This window comes from Dermacentor silvarum, chromosome 8, assembly GCF_013339745.2.
Source record: "Dermacentor silvarum isolate Dsil-2018 chromosome 8, BIME_Dsil_1.4, whole genome shotgun sequence".
NCBI lineage: Eukaryota > Metazoa > Arthropoda > Arachnida > Ixodida > Ixodidae > Dermacentor > Dermacentor silvarum.
In genome coordinates this window covers 157197271-157215530 of record NC_051161.1, presented here as the reverse complement: position 1 = coordinate 157215530, position 18260 = coordinate 157197271, and the positions used below count along the sequence as shown (strand labels likewise).

Genomic DNA, 18260 nt, shown 5'->3' with positions numbered 1-18260 from the left:
GTCTGTTTACACGTTGATGCCAAATACCAGAACAATGAACAAATGTTGTAATTCCATATCTGAGCACACTGTAGGCTAACGAGTGAACCAAAAGTTTCCTGACAGACAGAGGTAAAAACACTCTGATACGATACAATAAACAGACGATTTTACGGAGTTTGCTGCATATGTAAGATAAGTGAATCGAAAAAAGAAGACCGGAATCAAACCTTATGCCCAAATACTTTACTGAATCAGAAAAATTTATTGGGGGGCAAGAACAATTGACACATCGAGACGTGTGCAAATAAAGTGAATTAGAGAGTGAGACACTCTTGTGAGGGCTATGGAAGCAAACCAACCTTGACTTAGAATGGTTAATGGTAATCACATTGATATCAAACCAGTCCATTAATTTTTCAACGTCATTCTGAAGCATTGAGAATGCATTTGAAAAATTCACGTGTGTGGCGGCAATTGCAGTATCATCTGCATATTGGAATAATTTGCAAGTAGATAGCATATTGGACCTGTCCTTAACGTACACATTAAAAAGTAAGGGAGACAATATGGAACCTTGTGGCACACCGGCCCTCAGAAAAACGCGGGAGCTGTAAATGTTTGAAATGGAAACCAGGTGCGAACGATCTGTAAGAAAGTTGTCCAACAACCGAAAAAAAGGACCACGAAAACCTAAATTGTAGAGTTTATCTAACAATATAGCATGGCATACCGTGTCGAACGCTTTTGCGACATCTAAAAAAAGTGGACAGGATACAAGATTTCTTTCAAGTGAAGAAAATAAATGGTCACTTATTTCTTCTGAGTGCCCCTTTTTTCAATAAAACCGTATTGACATTCAGAAAACCCTCCTGATTTGCAAATAAGACTGTTCATGACTAATAATATATGTTTTTCTAAAGCTTTTGCTAAACTAGGCAAGATGGAAATAGGGCGATAATTATGCACACATTCAGCATCACCACCTTTAAGAAGGGGTCGAACTACGGCTGTTTTTAACAGCGTGGGAATGCTTCCGCTTGTAATTATCTCGTTTAGGATTTCTAACAGGATATGCTTCAGAACACCAAAGTTCCTAAAAAGATCAAACATGCGAATTTTATGAATTCCTGGTGATTGATGCCGGCCGAAGCTGCCTAGTAAAGAGTAAAACTCTTCTTCCGTAATAGTGGGAAGGAAAGCGGACTCGATTACCGAAGTAGTGGTGCTAGCAGTGTGACACGATTGCTTAGACACAGCAGAAAACTGAGCGAAAAATTGGTTAAAGTTGTTCACGACTGTTGGTAAATCTGAATCAAAATTGTTCTGAATATCATTAGCCGGATTTGAAGATGAACCCCGCAATTCGTTTATCAGAGACCACGTTTTCTTAGTATTATTACGGGACTGATAAAAGCGGTTCCGGTTGTGCGAACGTGTGGCCGCACGAATGAGGGCGTTCACTTTATTTCAAGAAGTTTTGAATTGTGAACGTAGAACGCTGTCACTGGGTGTATGTCTGCAGCGTTGCCACAGTAGGTCTTTTTCTTTGATGGCGGATAATATCGCACCATTCATCCAGGGCTGATTCGAGCGGCGTTGGCGAACGTAAACTTTCCTTTCACTGGATTTGTAAATAATGTCCATCGAACGCGAAAATTGCGTGTATAGTTCGGATCTATCGGTAGTTTCAAGCAGACCTGACCAGTCGAACAAGGCGACCAGTTTATCAAAAATAGCACTATCAATAACAGAATGACAAGTGTTCGGTCTAGAATGGGACGGTGACCGAGAAGGAAAGCGCAACTGACAAGCTATAAAGTAATGGTCAGCAACTTTTTTGCTGTAACACAGCACCGTGAACTGAAGCAACGTCCGTACGGATGTTGAAGTGATCAATGCAAGATTTAACTAAATTATAAAGAAGTAATTCTTCCCTAGTTGGAATGTCAATAATACTTTCAAGGCCATATTTTGCAATGATATCCAAATAATCACATGCCGAGGCTGCTGTGGGATTAAGTATATCTATATTAAAATCACCTACTAAACATATGTTAGGATCTAATGTCGTCCTCTGTAATTGAGCATCCAGCTCATTAAGAAACGAGGTCAGGTTACTTGAAGGAGGCCTATATATTGCCAAGAGTGAAATATGGCTATGCTGGTTTGAAATCTTCAGTCCCAAAGATTCCGCGCTAGAAAAGGTAGTTGCTATCTGCTCGACGCTCCAAATATTTTGTACGAAAATAGCAATCCCCCCGCCTCTCTGATCATACCGAGTGAACCAAAAGGAAACGAATCCCGGAAGAGTGAACAAGTCAGTCTCAGCTGAGGATATATTTATTTCGGTTAGAAGAAAGACGTCAACTTTGTGTAAAACGCTGTCAACGTAGGAACAAAAGGTGTCCCAATGCTTTCGTAAACTGCGGATATTAACATGAACTATGGTAACTGCCGATGGAAAGGAAAATATCAAAAAATAACAATAATAATAACAATACTAACAATTTTTATTGCACAAAGGAATATAGAGTACAAGAAACGGGCCTGTCAAAGCCACCAGTGGCTTTAGGGACTTGGGCCGGCAACATCAGCGGACGAGCGTGCAATATTCACTTCAGAATCGACATAAAACAAGATAATGCAGGAGGACTAACATAGGAAGCGTAACACGAGCAAGGAGCAAATCAAGAATAAAAAATTTACACCAAGAGGATAAAAAGTACATGTTTTAGAAATGATGAACAGTATAAATTACAAATGCTACAGCAACCGTGTTACAGTGAACAAATCATGTTTTTCAGTGCCTTTTTTGCAAATCGTTCAGAATTTTCGGCACGTAAACACAACGTCTAGCTTCACCTTATCTCTTTGAGGAACGCGGAACTACAAAGCGAACACTACTACGAAGGCTTCGGGGGGCTGTGTAACAAACGTTAAAATCACTGAACCAAAAATGCCGTAGCACCACAGTTTGCACAACAGAGTCCAGAAGCATGGCAGGCCAAGCGCTGAGAAGGTGTTAGGATTTGCGATTGACGGAGTGTTGTAGGGTATGTTTTTTGTATATTTTTTAACAAAGAATCAACACGATCTTGCCATCGGGTGAGCAAAACGCAAAAACGGTAATCCCATATCTCGAAGAGTGCTGTAGGCCAAGGCATGCGCAATAGTTTTTTTTTACTTGAAACGGGGCGATAGATTTAATGTGAATGAATAACCACGCGGCGCTTCTAAGCTCATCGCAAACATGTGATAGTTGACTATGCCACGCCATATCACTGCCGAAGAATACTCCGAGGTATTTTACAGAGTTCACGTAGTTGACTGGCACGCATCGACAGGGTTGACAGTTGTGACTATGCAGGAAAATTGGTGCGTCGATTCCAGTTAGTTATAAAGGGGACCTGAAGCAAACGAGTTGGGTTTTTTAGGCGTTAACCTTTAAACAGTTATCACCGAACCAAGTGATTGTCTTGACCACATTGTTCTGAAGATTCGAGATAGCCATGTCGTAAGAAAAATGTTTTGAGAGCAACGTAGTGTCGTCAGCGTATTGAAACACCAAACATTTTGAAATAACCTGAGATAAATCATTGATGAATATATTGAAAAGTAAAGGTGATAGGATAGAACCTTGAGGAACTCCGGCCTTAAGTGGAAGCTTACCACTTGCATTTATCATTTCGTCTACGACTACTACTTGTGACCGTTCTGCAAGATAGTTTTTGAGGACATCGTAAAATGGACCCCTAAAACCGCTGGAACATAGTTTTTGTAATAGAATCCTGTGATGAACTGTATTGAAAGCTTTAGATATGTCCAAAAATAAAGCAACGCTAAACAAATTTTGATCGAAAGCCGAAAACAGTTCATCAGAAAATTCCTCTAGAAGGGCTACCGTACCACGACCGGTAACAAAACCAAACTGTTGAATCGACAAAATGGAAAATTTTGCAACAAAAGATGACATGAATTTCAAGAGAAATTTTTCAATAATATGAGAAAGTATAGGTAGTATAGAAATAGGTCGATAGTTTTTCATGTCATCCCTTTGCCCTCCTTTAAAAAGCGGTTTAACGATTGCGGTCTTAAGCTCTTGCGGGATAAGCCCGGTGTCAAGAAAATTGTTTAACATGAAGAGCAGAATGTTGGATAAGGCTGTAAAGTTCCTTTGTAGCAGATTCGCTGATAAACCGTCGATACCAGGAGGCTTACTGCGCTTAAAGCTGAAAATTATTTCATGGAGTTCACTTTCTGAAATTCAAGGTAGAAATGCGGAAGCTGAAAGAGAATCCTTAAGCGTGTATTGGATGGCCTGACCTGAAGATACGTTCTCGGAAGCCAGTGCGAACAAATGGTTGAATTTATCTGCGACCTCGACCGATTTGCCTGGAAAGAAAGAAATTGGGCTGATGTTTGCGGCGTTCTTGCCACGAAGACAATTTACCAGTGACCATACGTTTTTCTGGCATTCTTTGGTGACTGGTGAAAATTTTCGAAAACGTACTGACGCTTCGTGTATCTTATCAAAGCAACTACCCTATTTCTTGCGGCTTTGTACTCGAGACGTAGGTTTTAATTTTTTGAGGCATGTTTACACCGTTTCCAAAGCATGTCTCTGTAAGAAATGGCACGCATTATGTCTGCGGTCAACCAATTATAATCCTTTCTACGTTTCTTTATTACGAAGTGTTTAAAAATATTTTGGAACTTTTTTATTTGGTCGCAGAAGATACTATACACCTTCTATGGTGAATTAGAATCAGTTACAGCCATCCAATTAAAACTGTTAATAAGGTTATCTAGGATCCTCTGGTCCGTCATAGTGATGTAAATTAATTAATTGGGTGTGTAGTTCGGCGAGCAGTTGGCATTGGAAATCATGGAGACGAACGACAAGCGACGAGATATTGATCCGCAAAACGTTGAAAATAACACAAGAAGTAAGGGAATAGTTAGGAGCACGTGAAGCGATATGGCCTAGACAAGACGTTGTTACATGGTCATCAACTACTTCTTCCCGCGTAGGAACGGTTATTGTATTAGCAATACCACACGAGGACAAGAGGGACAAGTAATCGGATACAGAGCCTACTGTGGGACACATGGTATTTATGTTTATGTCCCCCACTAAACATAATTCTTCCACTGAATTCCATGAGTTTAACGTTTCTTCGAGTTCCAGCAGAAAACGGGTAACACTGTTGCAAGGTGGCCGATATAGAGCTAGCCACCTTATACATCGAGTACTGCAAGATATCGTCAGCGCTAAGCATTCCGGATGAACAAAGCTCACGTTAATGGGTGCAATATCAAACGTATCTCCAACAAAGATAGCGATCCCACCCCCTCGTCGGTGAGGCCGCGTCACAAAACGGCATTGATAGCCTGGCACTGAAAACGTATGCAGGCAAGCATCTGAAACATTTATTAGGGGCGAAGCTCCTTATAGCGGCACCCGTTCCGTCCCCGTCGTCGTAGTAGTAGTGTGTAACCAGTAGTGTGTAACCAGTCTGAGAAAAATGAGAAAAAAATTCCGAAGTTGTGTCCGTAGCGAATTCTTAACGATTTGTCGAATGAGGCTTTCTCCATAACATCAAAAAGGGCATTGAAAAACATGATTTGTTCACTGTAACGCGGTTGCTGTAGCATTTGTAATTTATACTGTTCATCATTTCTAAAACATATGTACTTTTTGTCCTCTTGGTGTCGATTGTTGATTTTTGATTTGCTCCTTGTTCGTGTTAAGCTTCCTATGTTAGTCCTCCTGCATTATCTTGTTATATGTCGATGCTAAAGTGAATATTGCACGCTCGTCTGCTGATGTTGCCGGGCCAAGTGCCTCAAGCCACTGGTGGCTTTGACAGGCCCGTTTCTTGTACTCTGTATTCCTTTGGGCAATAAAAATTATTATTATTATTATTATTATTATTATTATTATTATTATTATTATTATTATTATTACTATGGCTAGAAGTCAGCCTAGCCCGATGTGAAAAATTGTTGATTGGATCATTCTATGTACAGCCAAATATTTCCCCTGTTTTGTATGATGAGGTCATCTCTTCCATTGAAAGTGTAATATCCTCCCATAGTAAGCACAAAGTAATTCTTCTTGGCGATTTTAATACACCAGGTATTGATTGGAACACACTTAGATATTCTCATTACAATCATTACGCAGAGAAGAAATGCAGCCTGTTGTTGGACTTTCTGTCTTTCTGTTCCCTTCAACAGCATAACTTAATCGCCAATTCCTGTGGCAACGTCTTAGACCTTTGCATCTCGAATGCTCAGGTTTTAGATGTCTCTCGTTCCGAAATTTTCCTTGTGCGTACCGATAAGTTTCATCCGCCACTAAAGATAACTACCTCTGTGTCAGCACTGAGGCAGAGCTCCTCCAGTGGCGTAAATGAATCCCCACGCTTTGCTTTCAAGCGTGGTGATTATCTTGGTTGATATAATTCCTTGTCCACCACCGACTGGTCACTGGTTACCGACAAAAGCAATGTAGATCAGTTTACAGCAGCATGCGCAAATACATTCCCCAGTACAGGCCTAGACGCTCTAGATATCCCCACTGGTTTTCGTCTGAACTCATAATTGCCCTAAAGCATAAAGATCGTGCACACCGAAAATCCAGAATTCCGTTGCTTAATGAGTACAGAGAATAATTCCGCTTTTTTCGGGCTCTCTGTAAACGTCTCTATAAGCGGGATCAAGATTCATATATGGCATTCTTGGAAAAAAGCGCCTCCGACCGGCCTGCAGAATTTTGGAAGTATGTCCGTAAGCGCTCCAATAAGCATGGAGAGGGTTTTCACTTACTTGACTCTAGAGGAGCAGAAGTCCAAGCAGTCGCGGATTGTTTTGCAGCCCATTTCTCTTCCTTATATAAAGATGCAGGTTTCAACGCTGATGTCAGTCAGCAGCACACGACGGTTCCTACATCTAGTGCGGTGTTGTTTGATGAAGAGCTTGTCCACGAATGCCTTAAGCACTTGAAGCCTTCCCTATCCTGCGGCCCTGACGGCATCCCCTCCGCAATTCTAAACAATACCAGGAATCTGGGACATCGCCGAACAGCGCCTCTAGCGGCCGCCTGTGAAAACATGCTGCATTTTCTATGGGAGAGCGTCGTTTTTCCCAAATAACTAATCATAGAAGCCATATTTCAAAATATTACCGTGGAAATAGGCTCTAGGAGCTTATCCCGACATCTCATGCAAGCGGTACCATTACTTACGACAGAAAACCCGTTCCAAATTGCGGGCGAAGTTCGAAGTATGGGAGTCTATGGAAAAGGCCAAATTTTGGAGGCTTTTTGGCCAGTAAAAAGCAATTTGCGATGAGCCTATTGCATCGATCGACGTATTATTGGGGATTTATCAACTTCAATGACTCGGCTTTCAGCTAGTTGCAGCAGCAACTCTTGAAATGGCAAAAAAGTCGTTCCAAAATCGCAGTTTTCATAACAAGGTCGCAGAATTTATTGTGGTACGTATATAAACCTAGTTTTTGCCTCCGGCAGCACACAAACCGATAGCCGAGCGTTCGGCGCGACCACCGCTTAGGATCGCTGATACCACGATTGGCAGTTCGCAGGTTCGAAGCCAGCGGCGCCGCTATTTTTTTTTTATCACTTTGTCGCTGCTTAGTTTCGCCGTTTCCCGCTAGATGGCATATTCCGAAACGCAGGTCATTTAGTTGCGGTTCTTGTTCCGTTTCTTTCTACTGTACCAACGTCTTCCTAAAAAAATAGCTGGCTGGTTTCGTGAACATGCGAACGTGCTTCCAAACTTCTTTTGCACTTTAGGTGTAATGTATTTTAGACAATAAACCCAACTTTGTGTTTTCAAAGTTGATTTCTTTCTTAAGGCAAACATTTATGAAGACATTGCTAAGAAATATTTTTGCCTATTCAGCTATGTCATGGAAAGGCGTGTTTGTGCGACTTTTGTTCAGCCTGAAACGTACCACAAAAATAAATAGCTTCCCGTGAGTGCAATTAAAAGACGCAGAAGTAGAAAACTTGGCTGCAGCCCCAGACGTAGTATTCTTACAAAGGAATACAGAAGCTATTTGACTGAGTATATTTGCATTATATCAAAGCAGAATTTTTGCGTACCGGATCTTCGGTGCAAATGAAGGCTGTCCGAATTATTTCACAAGCTTTTTTGCTTAGTACAAACCAATACCTCGAAACATAAACATTCTATCCTCAATATGCAGCGCACGTGTCTTATCATTTGAACCATTCCCTTATACCTTCACGAAATTCCCGAAATACTAAAGGTCTTTATATCCTTTTACCAGGACGTGCGCAGAGGAGTATTGGAAATAATGCGAAAAGACACCGGGGCGTGTTAATGTAGTTTGTCGTGTAAAAATAGAGAAGTATTCCAATCACAGACCACACCCTTTTTGAGTTATGCCCACAAAGCGTTGAAAGAAAACATTTTTTTCGGCTAGAATCACCAAAGTTCCTATGGCATTCTGCTGTTCTGTTCTTAACTAACTCTATTGCTGAATCAGATCGCAGCCCCATGATATAATTACTGGTACAATTCTTCAGTAATTCTGTAAGAATTTTCTCCTGCGGTAAATTTAACGTGTTTGGACAATTGAAGAAACATGAGAAAGGACCATGAGGCTTGCAGAAATGTTCCCTTATTAGAATCGTTTATCACCCATATCGGTACGGTGGTATTGCCATGATCACTCCAGCGTCCACGGACACCATTTATCACTTTACTGCCTGTAAAAAAATGCAAAAGTGTCGTTCCTTGTGCGTGAGTAGCACAATCGCAGCTGATCCTTTCATATGGGCCCACTAAGCTACACCTTCCCTTTTCTGCCATGGTGCCACAAGAGATGTCAATTTCACCCTTGAATTTCTCCCTTTCAGTTTCCTAAAAAGTATAGGGACGTACACAAGACGAACATTCGAAGTTTTGAAGTAGTCTTGAGATTTTAGTAAAATTTCATAGGCAATGTTATTATCCTTTATTTGTTTACATATTTATTACACCTGATTGGCGATAATAATGACGTGCTACATAATAGTTCAGTTCTTCTACTTAATAAGTCATGTCTGAGTGTGCTGTCCTGAAAATTAACCAGGTGTAAGCACTGCATGACGTTGGCTGGAAGGCCATTCATTAAAAAAATTGTGTGCAGAATAAAGAAAATGCAGGTGTTCAATCGCACAGTCGCCGCCAAAAGTTTACGCGGCCGAGGTTCTGCGAATAAGTTCATTTTCAACGCAGCTACCCCGCAGCCAGTAAAACTATGCAAAACTTTGGTTTTGTTTACTCTAGACCAGTATACACTGTAAATCCGAATACTACGATGCGCGACTAAGGCGTAGAAATATAAATATTTTTTCACCTTCCGGGGTACGAAATCTTGTGACGCTGACTATACGTTCTGAAGGCGAGGTTGCTTTTTAGCTTATTCGTGATGACAAGCGCCGAGCCCTTGGTGATGGGATATTGGAGCGTCGAATTGTAGAACTTGTGCAAGCTCAGGCGACTTCACGACGCAAACCTAGCGATAGAAGCTCAGAAGGAGGAATAAACATTTATTGTAGAGCCAGCACTTTATGGTGGCCGGGCCTAAGCCTCCCATGATGGGACGTCGAGGGCTTGCCTCACCGCCGCCTCACGGGCGTGCTGGGTCGCCCAGGTTTGGTCGTCGAGGGCGGAGCTCCGCGGAGCCTCACGCAAGCTCGACGAGGGGGTCGTGGTGTTAATGTATGTGTACAGTGCTGGGCACTCCCACAGCACATGCGAAAGCGTAGCCGGGTGAGTGCCACAGCACCGGCAGTTGGGTGTACTGTAGACTTCATGGAATATAAGGTGGAGGCGGGCGAGTGAAGGGTACGTATTTGTTTGTAGCAGACGCAGGGTGGTAGCCTGCGCCCAGCTGAACTTGGGGTGAGGTGGGGGGAAAGATCGGCACAGCATGCGTTTAGTTTATTAACACTGATGATAGATGAATAGTCAGAGTAAATGAATGTTACTGTCTAATTCTGGACAGACTCGAGTGTAATGCATACGTTCTAGATCACTGTAGGTTCCATACTAATTCCATACTACGCATTCATATTCGAATTTTGGCCTGTCTTAAGCCTACCGAGTCTTAAGTAATCAAAATAGGTAGGAAATTGCTTCTTGGGATGTAGCCGAGGCCATGGTAGATGTGATTAGTAATGCGCTATATGTGAGTAGGCTGACTGGGATTATTACATGAAGTGCGCCAACGTACCTACGTAAAGCCATGGTGGAAATTATGGAGCCCTTTATTGTAAATATATTGAAGTCATCTGAGAGTGTCTCTGGTAAAAAGTTATAAGTTTATTAATATGAGGACTGATTAGCCTTCTGTTAAGCTGTTAGGAAAATGCCATGTACGAAGTGCTATTGTGGTTTAAATTACAACATTATCAGCGCTTCCAAAAGAAAGTGACTGTACAAGTCCATTTTTCTCGAGCGTTCATGTCACCTAGGTACCACCGCCTGACCCAAGACCTTTATCATAGAGAAAGGAATTCAACAAGAGGGGACACTCCCATAGGGCCCAGCGGCCGAATTGACTGCAGCGAGCCAAGCGGTCGGTGTCGATCACTTGCATCACTTCCGGTTTCGGTTTTGGGCGCGCGTATTTTGAACGCAACCTAGCACGCCGGCTGCGCCCCCCCCCCCCCCCATTTTCCTTTTTTTTTGCTCTTCGTGCAGAATCGGTTTATTACTTAGTAAAAATGATTGCGAACGATCTCGTAAAGTCCCATAGAATCTGTGCCACGTGCAATTTCACAAAGTAGACGCAAGACCTTTAGTGCAATGAGGAAATATTTATTTTGCTCTCTATAAAAGCTCGTTCCGCGCTTTTCGTGCGTTCATCCAACGTTGTGACACCAGCAGGTAAGGCAGTAGTTCCTGTATGAAGCTCCACCGGACGGTACCAGCTGAAAAAAAAGTAAATTACAAGCATGTTACATTTGCAAGCACGTAACAGCATGTTACAAGCATGAGTCATTTTGGTATTTAGACATAGGAATACTGCGAGGCGAAACGTGCGAAGGCGGTGAATGGGCGGCATTACAAACAAAAGCAATTCGCTTTTACATACATGGCGTAGAAAATACCCGACTCATTCCAAACATATATGAAAACATCTGATTTCCAAGCGTTCCCCAACTTCCGGGCATTATTTCCTGCACTTTGGAAGCACAAATACACGAGCGACTTCGCGTTTCCAAAACTTGGCCTCGGGCGAACGCGACGGTACGCGACATACACAGAGACGGACGCAACAGGCACTCAAGACAAATGCGTGAGTGCAATGCCTTTTTTCAGTCCTTTAGAAGACGTAATTTTCGAATTACAAGTTTCTGATATGTTCGTCGTTCGCGCGTTCTGCCGGCGCCAGCAGCACACCCCATGTTATCACTCTTGGCAATCGCCCATCGCGTTTTCAACAGGCGTGAGTACCGAAAGAAAATATATGTTGTTGCGGAGCCACAAAAAACGTCAGACTTGTCCCTCTAAGATTCATTACACGCCAAACTAACTTTATCACCACGGCCGAGCTGCTTATCGCTAACTGCGTCACAGCGCGCTGTGCGGCCAGCGTGCCTCAAAAGTACCCCAGAAAGTGACGAAATTACTTTTCAGTAATGTCTGGCGTCAGAGAAAGCGGCACAAACTTCTCCTAGCAAGATGCACTAGACTACACACCACGGCTGAGTTCTCGCTAACGGCGGCATGGCGCCCTGTGCGGCCAGTGTGGCTCAAAAACCGAAATAAGTTACAATAGTCCCCTAGGAAGCGTCGGAAACATGTCTCAGCACGATTCATTTACTCAAATTAACTGCGCCAGGATGGCCGAGCTGTTTTTCGCTAACTGCGTCTTAAGTCTCGGTCCCGTGCCGTAAGCCTAATTGCGTCGTAGACTGTGAAACAAGATTTCTCACCTTGCCGTAGTCCAATAGTGCAGTGGTGTCTTGTCCCAGTGCAGAAGGAACGCAAGAATACGCCGAGAGCCCAATAAACCAGGTTACATTTAAAAAAGAAAAAAAGAATGAGACAGACGGGTCGCCGCGCGCGAGCGCTCAAACGCGCGCGCAGCCATCCTCGCTGGCTTCGGGGGAGTGTCTGGCGGATGACGCATGTATCTGGCGCGTCATTGACCTGTGGCTAGGTAAGGCAAGGAAAATGAGTCGCAAAGCTTAAGTTCATTTATACGCAAAACGTTTTAGTTTTCGCTGCAAAGAATTAAAAAAATAAATGAATACCTGTTAACTTAAGTTCACTTTCTTTTTTTTTTCGATGCTCGCGGCAGCTAACGTTCGGTGTCAAAAGTAGAGCGTGACGTATGGTGACGTGTTTCCTGTTGCCAGTTTTTGCCGAGTGTCCCCTCTTGTTGAATTTCTTTCTCTATGCCTTTATGTTTTAAAATCTGCCCCGATGACGTAAGTTATGTTGCGGAAAAAAATAAATACCCTTTCTAAAGAATGAACCACAACAGCTTCCCGACAAAGCGCAGTACGTTGCCGCAAGTCGTCATTTGTGATAACGATAAGAGCGACAGCCCGTCGTTAAAAATGACTTGTCACTCCCCGGTTTTTCTTTTTTGCTCAAGGATGCAACTAACCCGTACAAGGGTAATCCCTCCCTTCGCATGATGCTTGCGACCTTTCTGGTTCTGGACAAGCGCGTTGTTTGTGTATATTTCAGGCGCTTGGCATCGAAAGGCTTAAACCTTTAAACAGCGAAAGGCTGTCACAGTCGCTTCGGTAGCTGCACGGAAAGCGCGGACAATCAGTCTACTTTCAGCACACGCGCTCTCAACCAAGACATATTTGCGAGAAAGGGGCTCCTATATTACCCATAGCGAGAAATGTATCCACAAATTACACCTCATTATCCCGATGTGTTTATGAGCCGCACTCTGGGCCTGTATTCCGTGTTATGACAAAAAATATAGTTTGTGCAGTGTCAGTAGCCTAAACATAAAACAGGAAATTGAAGTCATCACATCAACTATCATATATCATAAATTGAAAGAAATAAAATTGAAACTGTACTTCATAATACTCGCACTGCAAACTTTTATGCATGTGATTCATTTCAATTTCCTATCTGTTCCAGGGTAGAAATATGCTGTTCAGTTGGTAAACACAGATTATTTTGCAAAATTTGCTAAGAATTTTTGCCTCCTACATATGTTCCTATTGGTCATGCACATTTCTATCTATCAAATATATGTATGGTCGAAACATCACAAAGTCGAATTGTGAATCATTTAAAAGTTAAACTGGCTTCTTCACATAGGGGAAATGCCGTAGGAATTTGAGAATGTAATAATACACAATCATTTGGTTGCATAAACTTCCTGGCTATAGGCATGTAATGAAAAGCTCAAATGTATTACACGGCTTTGTCTTTTCGCAGCAATTTCATTCACGGCATTTATAAAGCAATGTACGTTTTTTTTATTTTAGCGCGTGAGTCCAAAAACACATAGCAACTTATGTACCAAAGCGATATAAGTTTCAAAAGCTCGTTAATTAGGTTGTCATTTGAGCAAATAAAACGAGAGACTTTCATGCACAGACAAAATAAGCGGCTAAGAGGAACAACTGACTAGTTATTTCAGAAGAATAACTGAGTTTAGCTACGTAGTGTTAAACTATGTAGCTTTAAATAATGCGCATATTTTATACATCGCCGGATACGGGTCATTGGAGATCGCTGGGCGAAACCTTCGTCCTGCCATGGACATAAATATAGTCTGATGATGATGATTAAACATTGCCGGAGGTTACCACCTCTCACCCAAGAAATATTTTTTACAGTTTAATAATTTATTTATTTGCGCCGTCAGCACTCGAAGGCATTACGGAAGGAAGTGGGTTGAGCAGGCTAAACAAATAATGCAATGATTAAAAAGTAAGTTTCTAATCATATAATTTTAGCTGGTGGTACGTGGAAAAAAGTTCAGTGCGCACGACGAAGGCAGCTTTACAATTATACCATATTACCTGACCTTACAAAGAATTTAAAAGGAACATAGTAAGTAATTAACAAATTCAGATTACACAACGTACGGTAGTTGATGTTGCATGAAACTTGCGTTTATTTGTACTCTTTATGATTTCTTTGGGGAGGCGATACCATTCAAGGGCTGTGTGAGGCCAGAAAGAGCTGAAGGAAGTTAATGTGACTAAATCTGATACGTATTTTGTACAGCTGATCAATACGATGCCATATATATGGTGACGGAGATATAGTCATACGCGGATATATCAAGCCAACTTATAACGAATTATTCTGTATATCGAACAGCTGTAAAATCCCCTTGAAAATTCAATGAAACTGTATCGGGCTGGTGCACGCGTATAAAGAACGCTCGTTCACCAGCACAATCGATATATCGAACGCGGCGCCACGCAGAAGACCTCATAGTGCACTCCTTTGTACACTTTGAGGTATTCTGGCACCTGGAGGTGGAGAAGAGATAGTGCAGTCAGTTGAGCCCCGTCAGGCTGTTCAGCTAGCCCTCATGCTACCTCGAACGTCAACATTCCTTCTATCCGATTTTGGAGGCGTCGTAGTGTGGGTTGAGTGCCTATTCACGAGTTTATTTTCCGCAAGCGATGGCCGCTACAAGTGTAAAGAAAGAATCAGCTTGGACTTTTCAATGAAGTTGAAAGTGAACCAGCATTTTTTTTTTTTGCGGGTAAATAAAGTGTGCTTGCTTTTTTTCCCCATGTTGCGTGCAGTAAGTTAGCGGCTCTCAGATGCACTAACCGGTAAGCCACCGCTTACCTGAGGGCCTATTATTTTATATACCGAATTACCTATATAACGAACTTCTTGTGATCTCCTTCAGATTCGATATATCCGGGTTCGACTGTATCAGTTTACGGGTTACAAATTCAACTTTAGCTTTATTTGGGGTTAGAGTAGCTATTCGATCATAAGTTGAACATATAAAACGAGTGGAGTAAACTTGAGTTCTAATGAGGTAATAAATACAATAAATACACATTGGATGTATACTCAAATTTTGTTCCTATAAGTGTTTTCTATAGTAACATGAGAGAGGATGGTGGCATTATAAGTTTACAGGAGCCAATAACCGCAGTGTCACTAATGTCGATATGCCAGGTAAGATTAGCGGTACTATGAACACGTGAATGAACCGCAGTTCGATCCGCAGTGTCACTAATGTCGATATGCCAGGTAAGATTAGCGGTACTATGAACACGTGAATACTTTTATGAATATACAGGCTGTAACTCCGTGTTGTTAAGTAAGTAATACCCGTGTCACACGGGCGTTTGGAAGGCCTTCCAACCGATAGTCAGTTGACTGAAAGGTCAAGTTCGAGCTGCTACACGTGCGGTTTCGAAGGCCGCCGAGTCAATAGTCTATCGAGTGAACGGAGCACCCTACAGCTCTATTGAAATCTGGATGGCCTTTGAGCAACGGAAGCGGAAACAGCACGAACATGCCGTCTCGTTCACAGTGTGCTCGTACTCACGGTTAGAAAGAACAAATCCAACCAAAATGCTCTAAAAATACTATACATGAGTGTTATTAATTATTCAATAAACTATTTTCGCCACTTCATATGTGCGAACTGCACATACTCTCGACAACAGCGACGTGCCTGTGTGCATTCCTTCCTCCATGAAGTCTAGTACACTCTCCCTCTACTCCATGTGTTGCCGGATTCCGTCATATCGCCGCCATTTCGCAACATAAAATAAATTATAGCGTTTTTAAGTGGTTTTAATGTTCTTTAACTTTTTGTTACATGAAAACGAAAATAAAGATCCGCAGCGCCACACAATTTTGCGAGAAACGCCTGAACCACTCAACGGCCTTTCAAAAGTGCCGTGTAGCAGCGCGACAACTCCTTCGAGTCGATAGAGTTGTGGCGTTTCGAAGGCCATCGACTGGAAGGCCTTCCAAATGTACCCGTGTGACACAGGTATAAGTCGAAGAGTTGTTTTGAATGGGAGTTGCTCAGATGATGTTGCTGCTACGTCTGGTGTGCCGCAAGGTTCCGTGTTGGGGCCGATTCCTTTCCACTTTTTTAATGCGAAAGCATTATATGCCCCATTACGCGAAAACCCGTAGTTGTAGTCGGCGGCGTGGCCGAATGACGCTACCAAAAATGGCCGACGGCAAAGAGTAAAAACGCGTAAAAAATGCTCGAATTGATGACAAATTTAAGGTGTATTCGATTCAGCCAAGGTTCTCTGCACCTTCTGCACCCATCCACGGTGCGCTGCACCTAAACCCTCGATTCTCCGAGGTACAGCGGCGCCCCCTGAACTCTCGTCCTCGATTGCGCGGGGTGCGAGGTTAGGTGTCGCCGCGGTGCAGCGCACCTTTGAACCTTGCTGCGACGAGGTGCAGCCGCACGAACGATCCATCGAAGCGCCATCGCAGACGCGTGCAGACGACACCATGGCGATGTTTGTGGATATCGACGGCGTTCGCACGCAATTGTTCCCGATCGTAGATGAACTTGGCGTGATAGTCAATGACGGAGACGCCGAGCTGTACACTACAGCAGGTAAATTTGCCATTATGCTCTGTAAACGTAATAGCATGGTTTGTATGAAGTGGCGACATTTATTCCATTGTTCTTGCAGATGGAAGACGGGTGCGTGTACTCTGCACACCTAGCGGTTTTGCCGCCGATTGTTCGGACAAGGAGCTGCAGAACAGCCATACAAATACGGAGCTGCCGAAAGCCGCTACTTCGCGATGCGGAGACGCCACGCAACGACCACTGAAGCTGCTGCCGCAGCTGCCGTGCCGTGTGCAGCCATGCCGTCTCCGCATCGCGATTCTGAAGAAGCTTTGTGGAGTGGCCGGAGAACTAAGTTTCTCATTGAATGCTATAAAGAGCATTTCGGCCGCATCGGGCAAAAGGGGGGACTAAGGTGAGGCTTAGCATTCTATTTGTTTGTATTTGCGTTACATTTTGTATTGTTCTGCGCGCAGGAACAAAAAGCAGCTGATGCTGTTTATAACAGATGCATTAAACGAAGAATTCGGATGCACCATAACGGTGATTCAAGTCACCAACAAGTGGAAATCGCTGGAGAGGGCGTATAAAAAAGTTCGGATTAATAATAACAAGTCTGGAAGCGGAGCTGCCGAGTGCAGTTTTGAGGGGTGAGTTCGCAGTGCTGCTTTTATTTTATTCATGATCTCGTATGCTAGTGCATAGTTCAGCTAACACCTGACGTCTGTGTTGCACATGATTCACGTCCATTGAAAGAACGCTTTACTCACAGCGGTGTACATTAAATTAGTAACAAAACTGGCTGTTTCCAGGCGAGTCCCTGAAATACTTTATACTAAAGCATTAAAAAATGTCTGAGCATGCAATGCTAACGAGTGTGAGCTTCAGAGAAGATCTTATTCTAGTAGTGTATCGTTCAATTTACAGGAAATTGTACCACGGTTGTACGCAGTTACGCTTTCTCCAAGCCATGCGTGCAATTTGGCTAAGTGATTTGTTCGACACCAATGTTTCTCACTACTGGCGACTGTTTGCACTGGCATATGCATAAGGGCATAAAAAGCAATTAAAAAGTAGAAACTTGCTTTCTCTGTTGTTGTTACAATATGCCAAGTATTGCTTGTACAAATTCACGTTTTACTGGTGTACTAAATTTCTGGTGCCACTTGCATTTAACTTTTTAGAGACCTGCAGGACTTTATGGAAAAACAGCACCACATAAGTCCAGTAGTGACATATGCACAGGGGTGCAAAATTGTGCCAGACAGCAGGGAGAGGTGAGCATGGTTATATAAAAGTGGCAACTTTTGTGTTGCATCCTGTGTGTCACCTGATGTAACTAGTAATGAACATTTCCTATTTAAAATAAAATGAATGTGGTGAACACTAGTGCCATGCATGCAGTGTATGTGATGACATAGCCCACTTAATCTGTGTTTACAGGCTATTTATTTCAGAAAGCAGAGCCTCAATGCCCGCACTGAACATACAGCGACTACCATCTCTTCAGCTATTGCATTCTTGGCCCATGCACTAACACTGCCCAAGTGTCTTGTGCCAATGAATGCACAAAGCACTGGGGCGGTATTCTGTAAGAGTCTACCTAGTGGACTGTCCATTTCGGCTGTCGCTGATTGGCTGCTGCTTGATGTGCAGGAAGGTGCCAGCCAGTCTTCTTCCTGCACGTCAAGCAGCAGCCAATCCGAGGCAGCCAAAATAGA

The 18260-nt window shown here is 42.9% G+C and overlaps 1 protein-coding gene across 2 annotated transcripts; it reads left to right on the top strand.

The window, feature by feature from the left end:
• The first annotated feature begins 16237 nt into the window (after positions 1-16237).
• On the top strand, positions 16238-17839 carry LOC125947447 (uncharacterized). 2 transcript variants are annotated; one of them, XM_049672185.1, is made up of 4 exons: positions 16238-16581; positions 16661-16954; positions 17016-17189; positions 17724-17839. In XM_049672185.1, exons 2-4 carry the CDS (start codon positions 16776-16778, stop codon positions 17818-17820), a joined length of 450 nt encoding a protein of 149 aa, XP_049528142.1. In that variant the 5' UTR covers positions 16238-16581; positions 16661-16775; the 3' UTR covers positions 17821-17839. The 2 variants fall into 2 exon arrangements, with proteins under 2 accessions (XP_049528142.1, XP_049528143.1); XM_049672186.1 differs by having other exon boundaries at positions 16238-16954.
• The last annotated feature ends 421 nt before the right edge of the window (positions 17840-18260 follow it).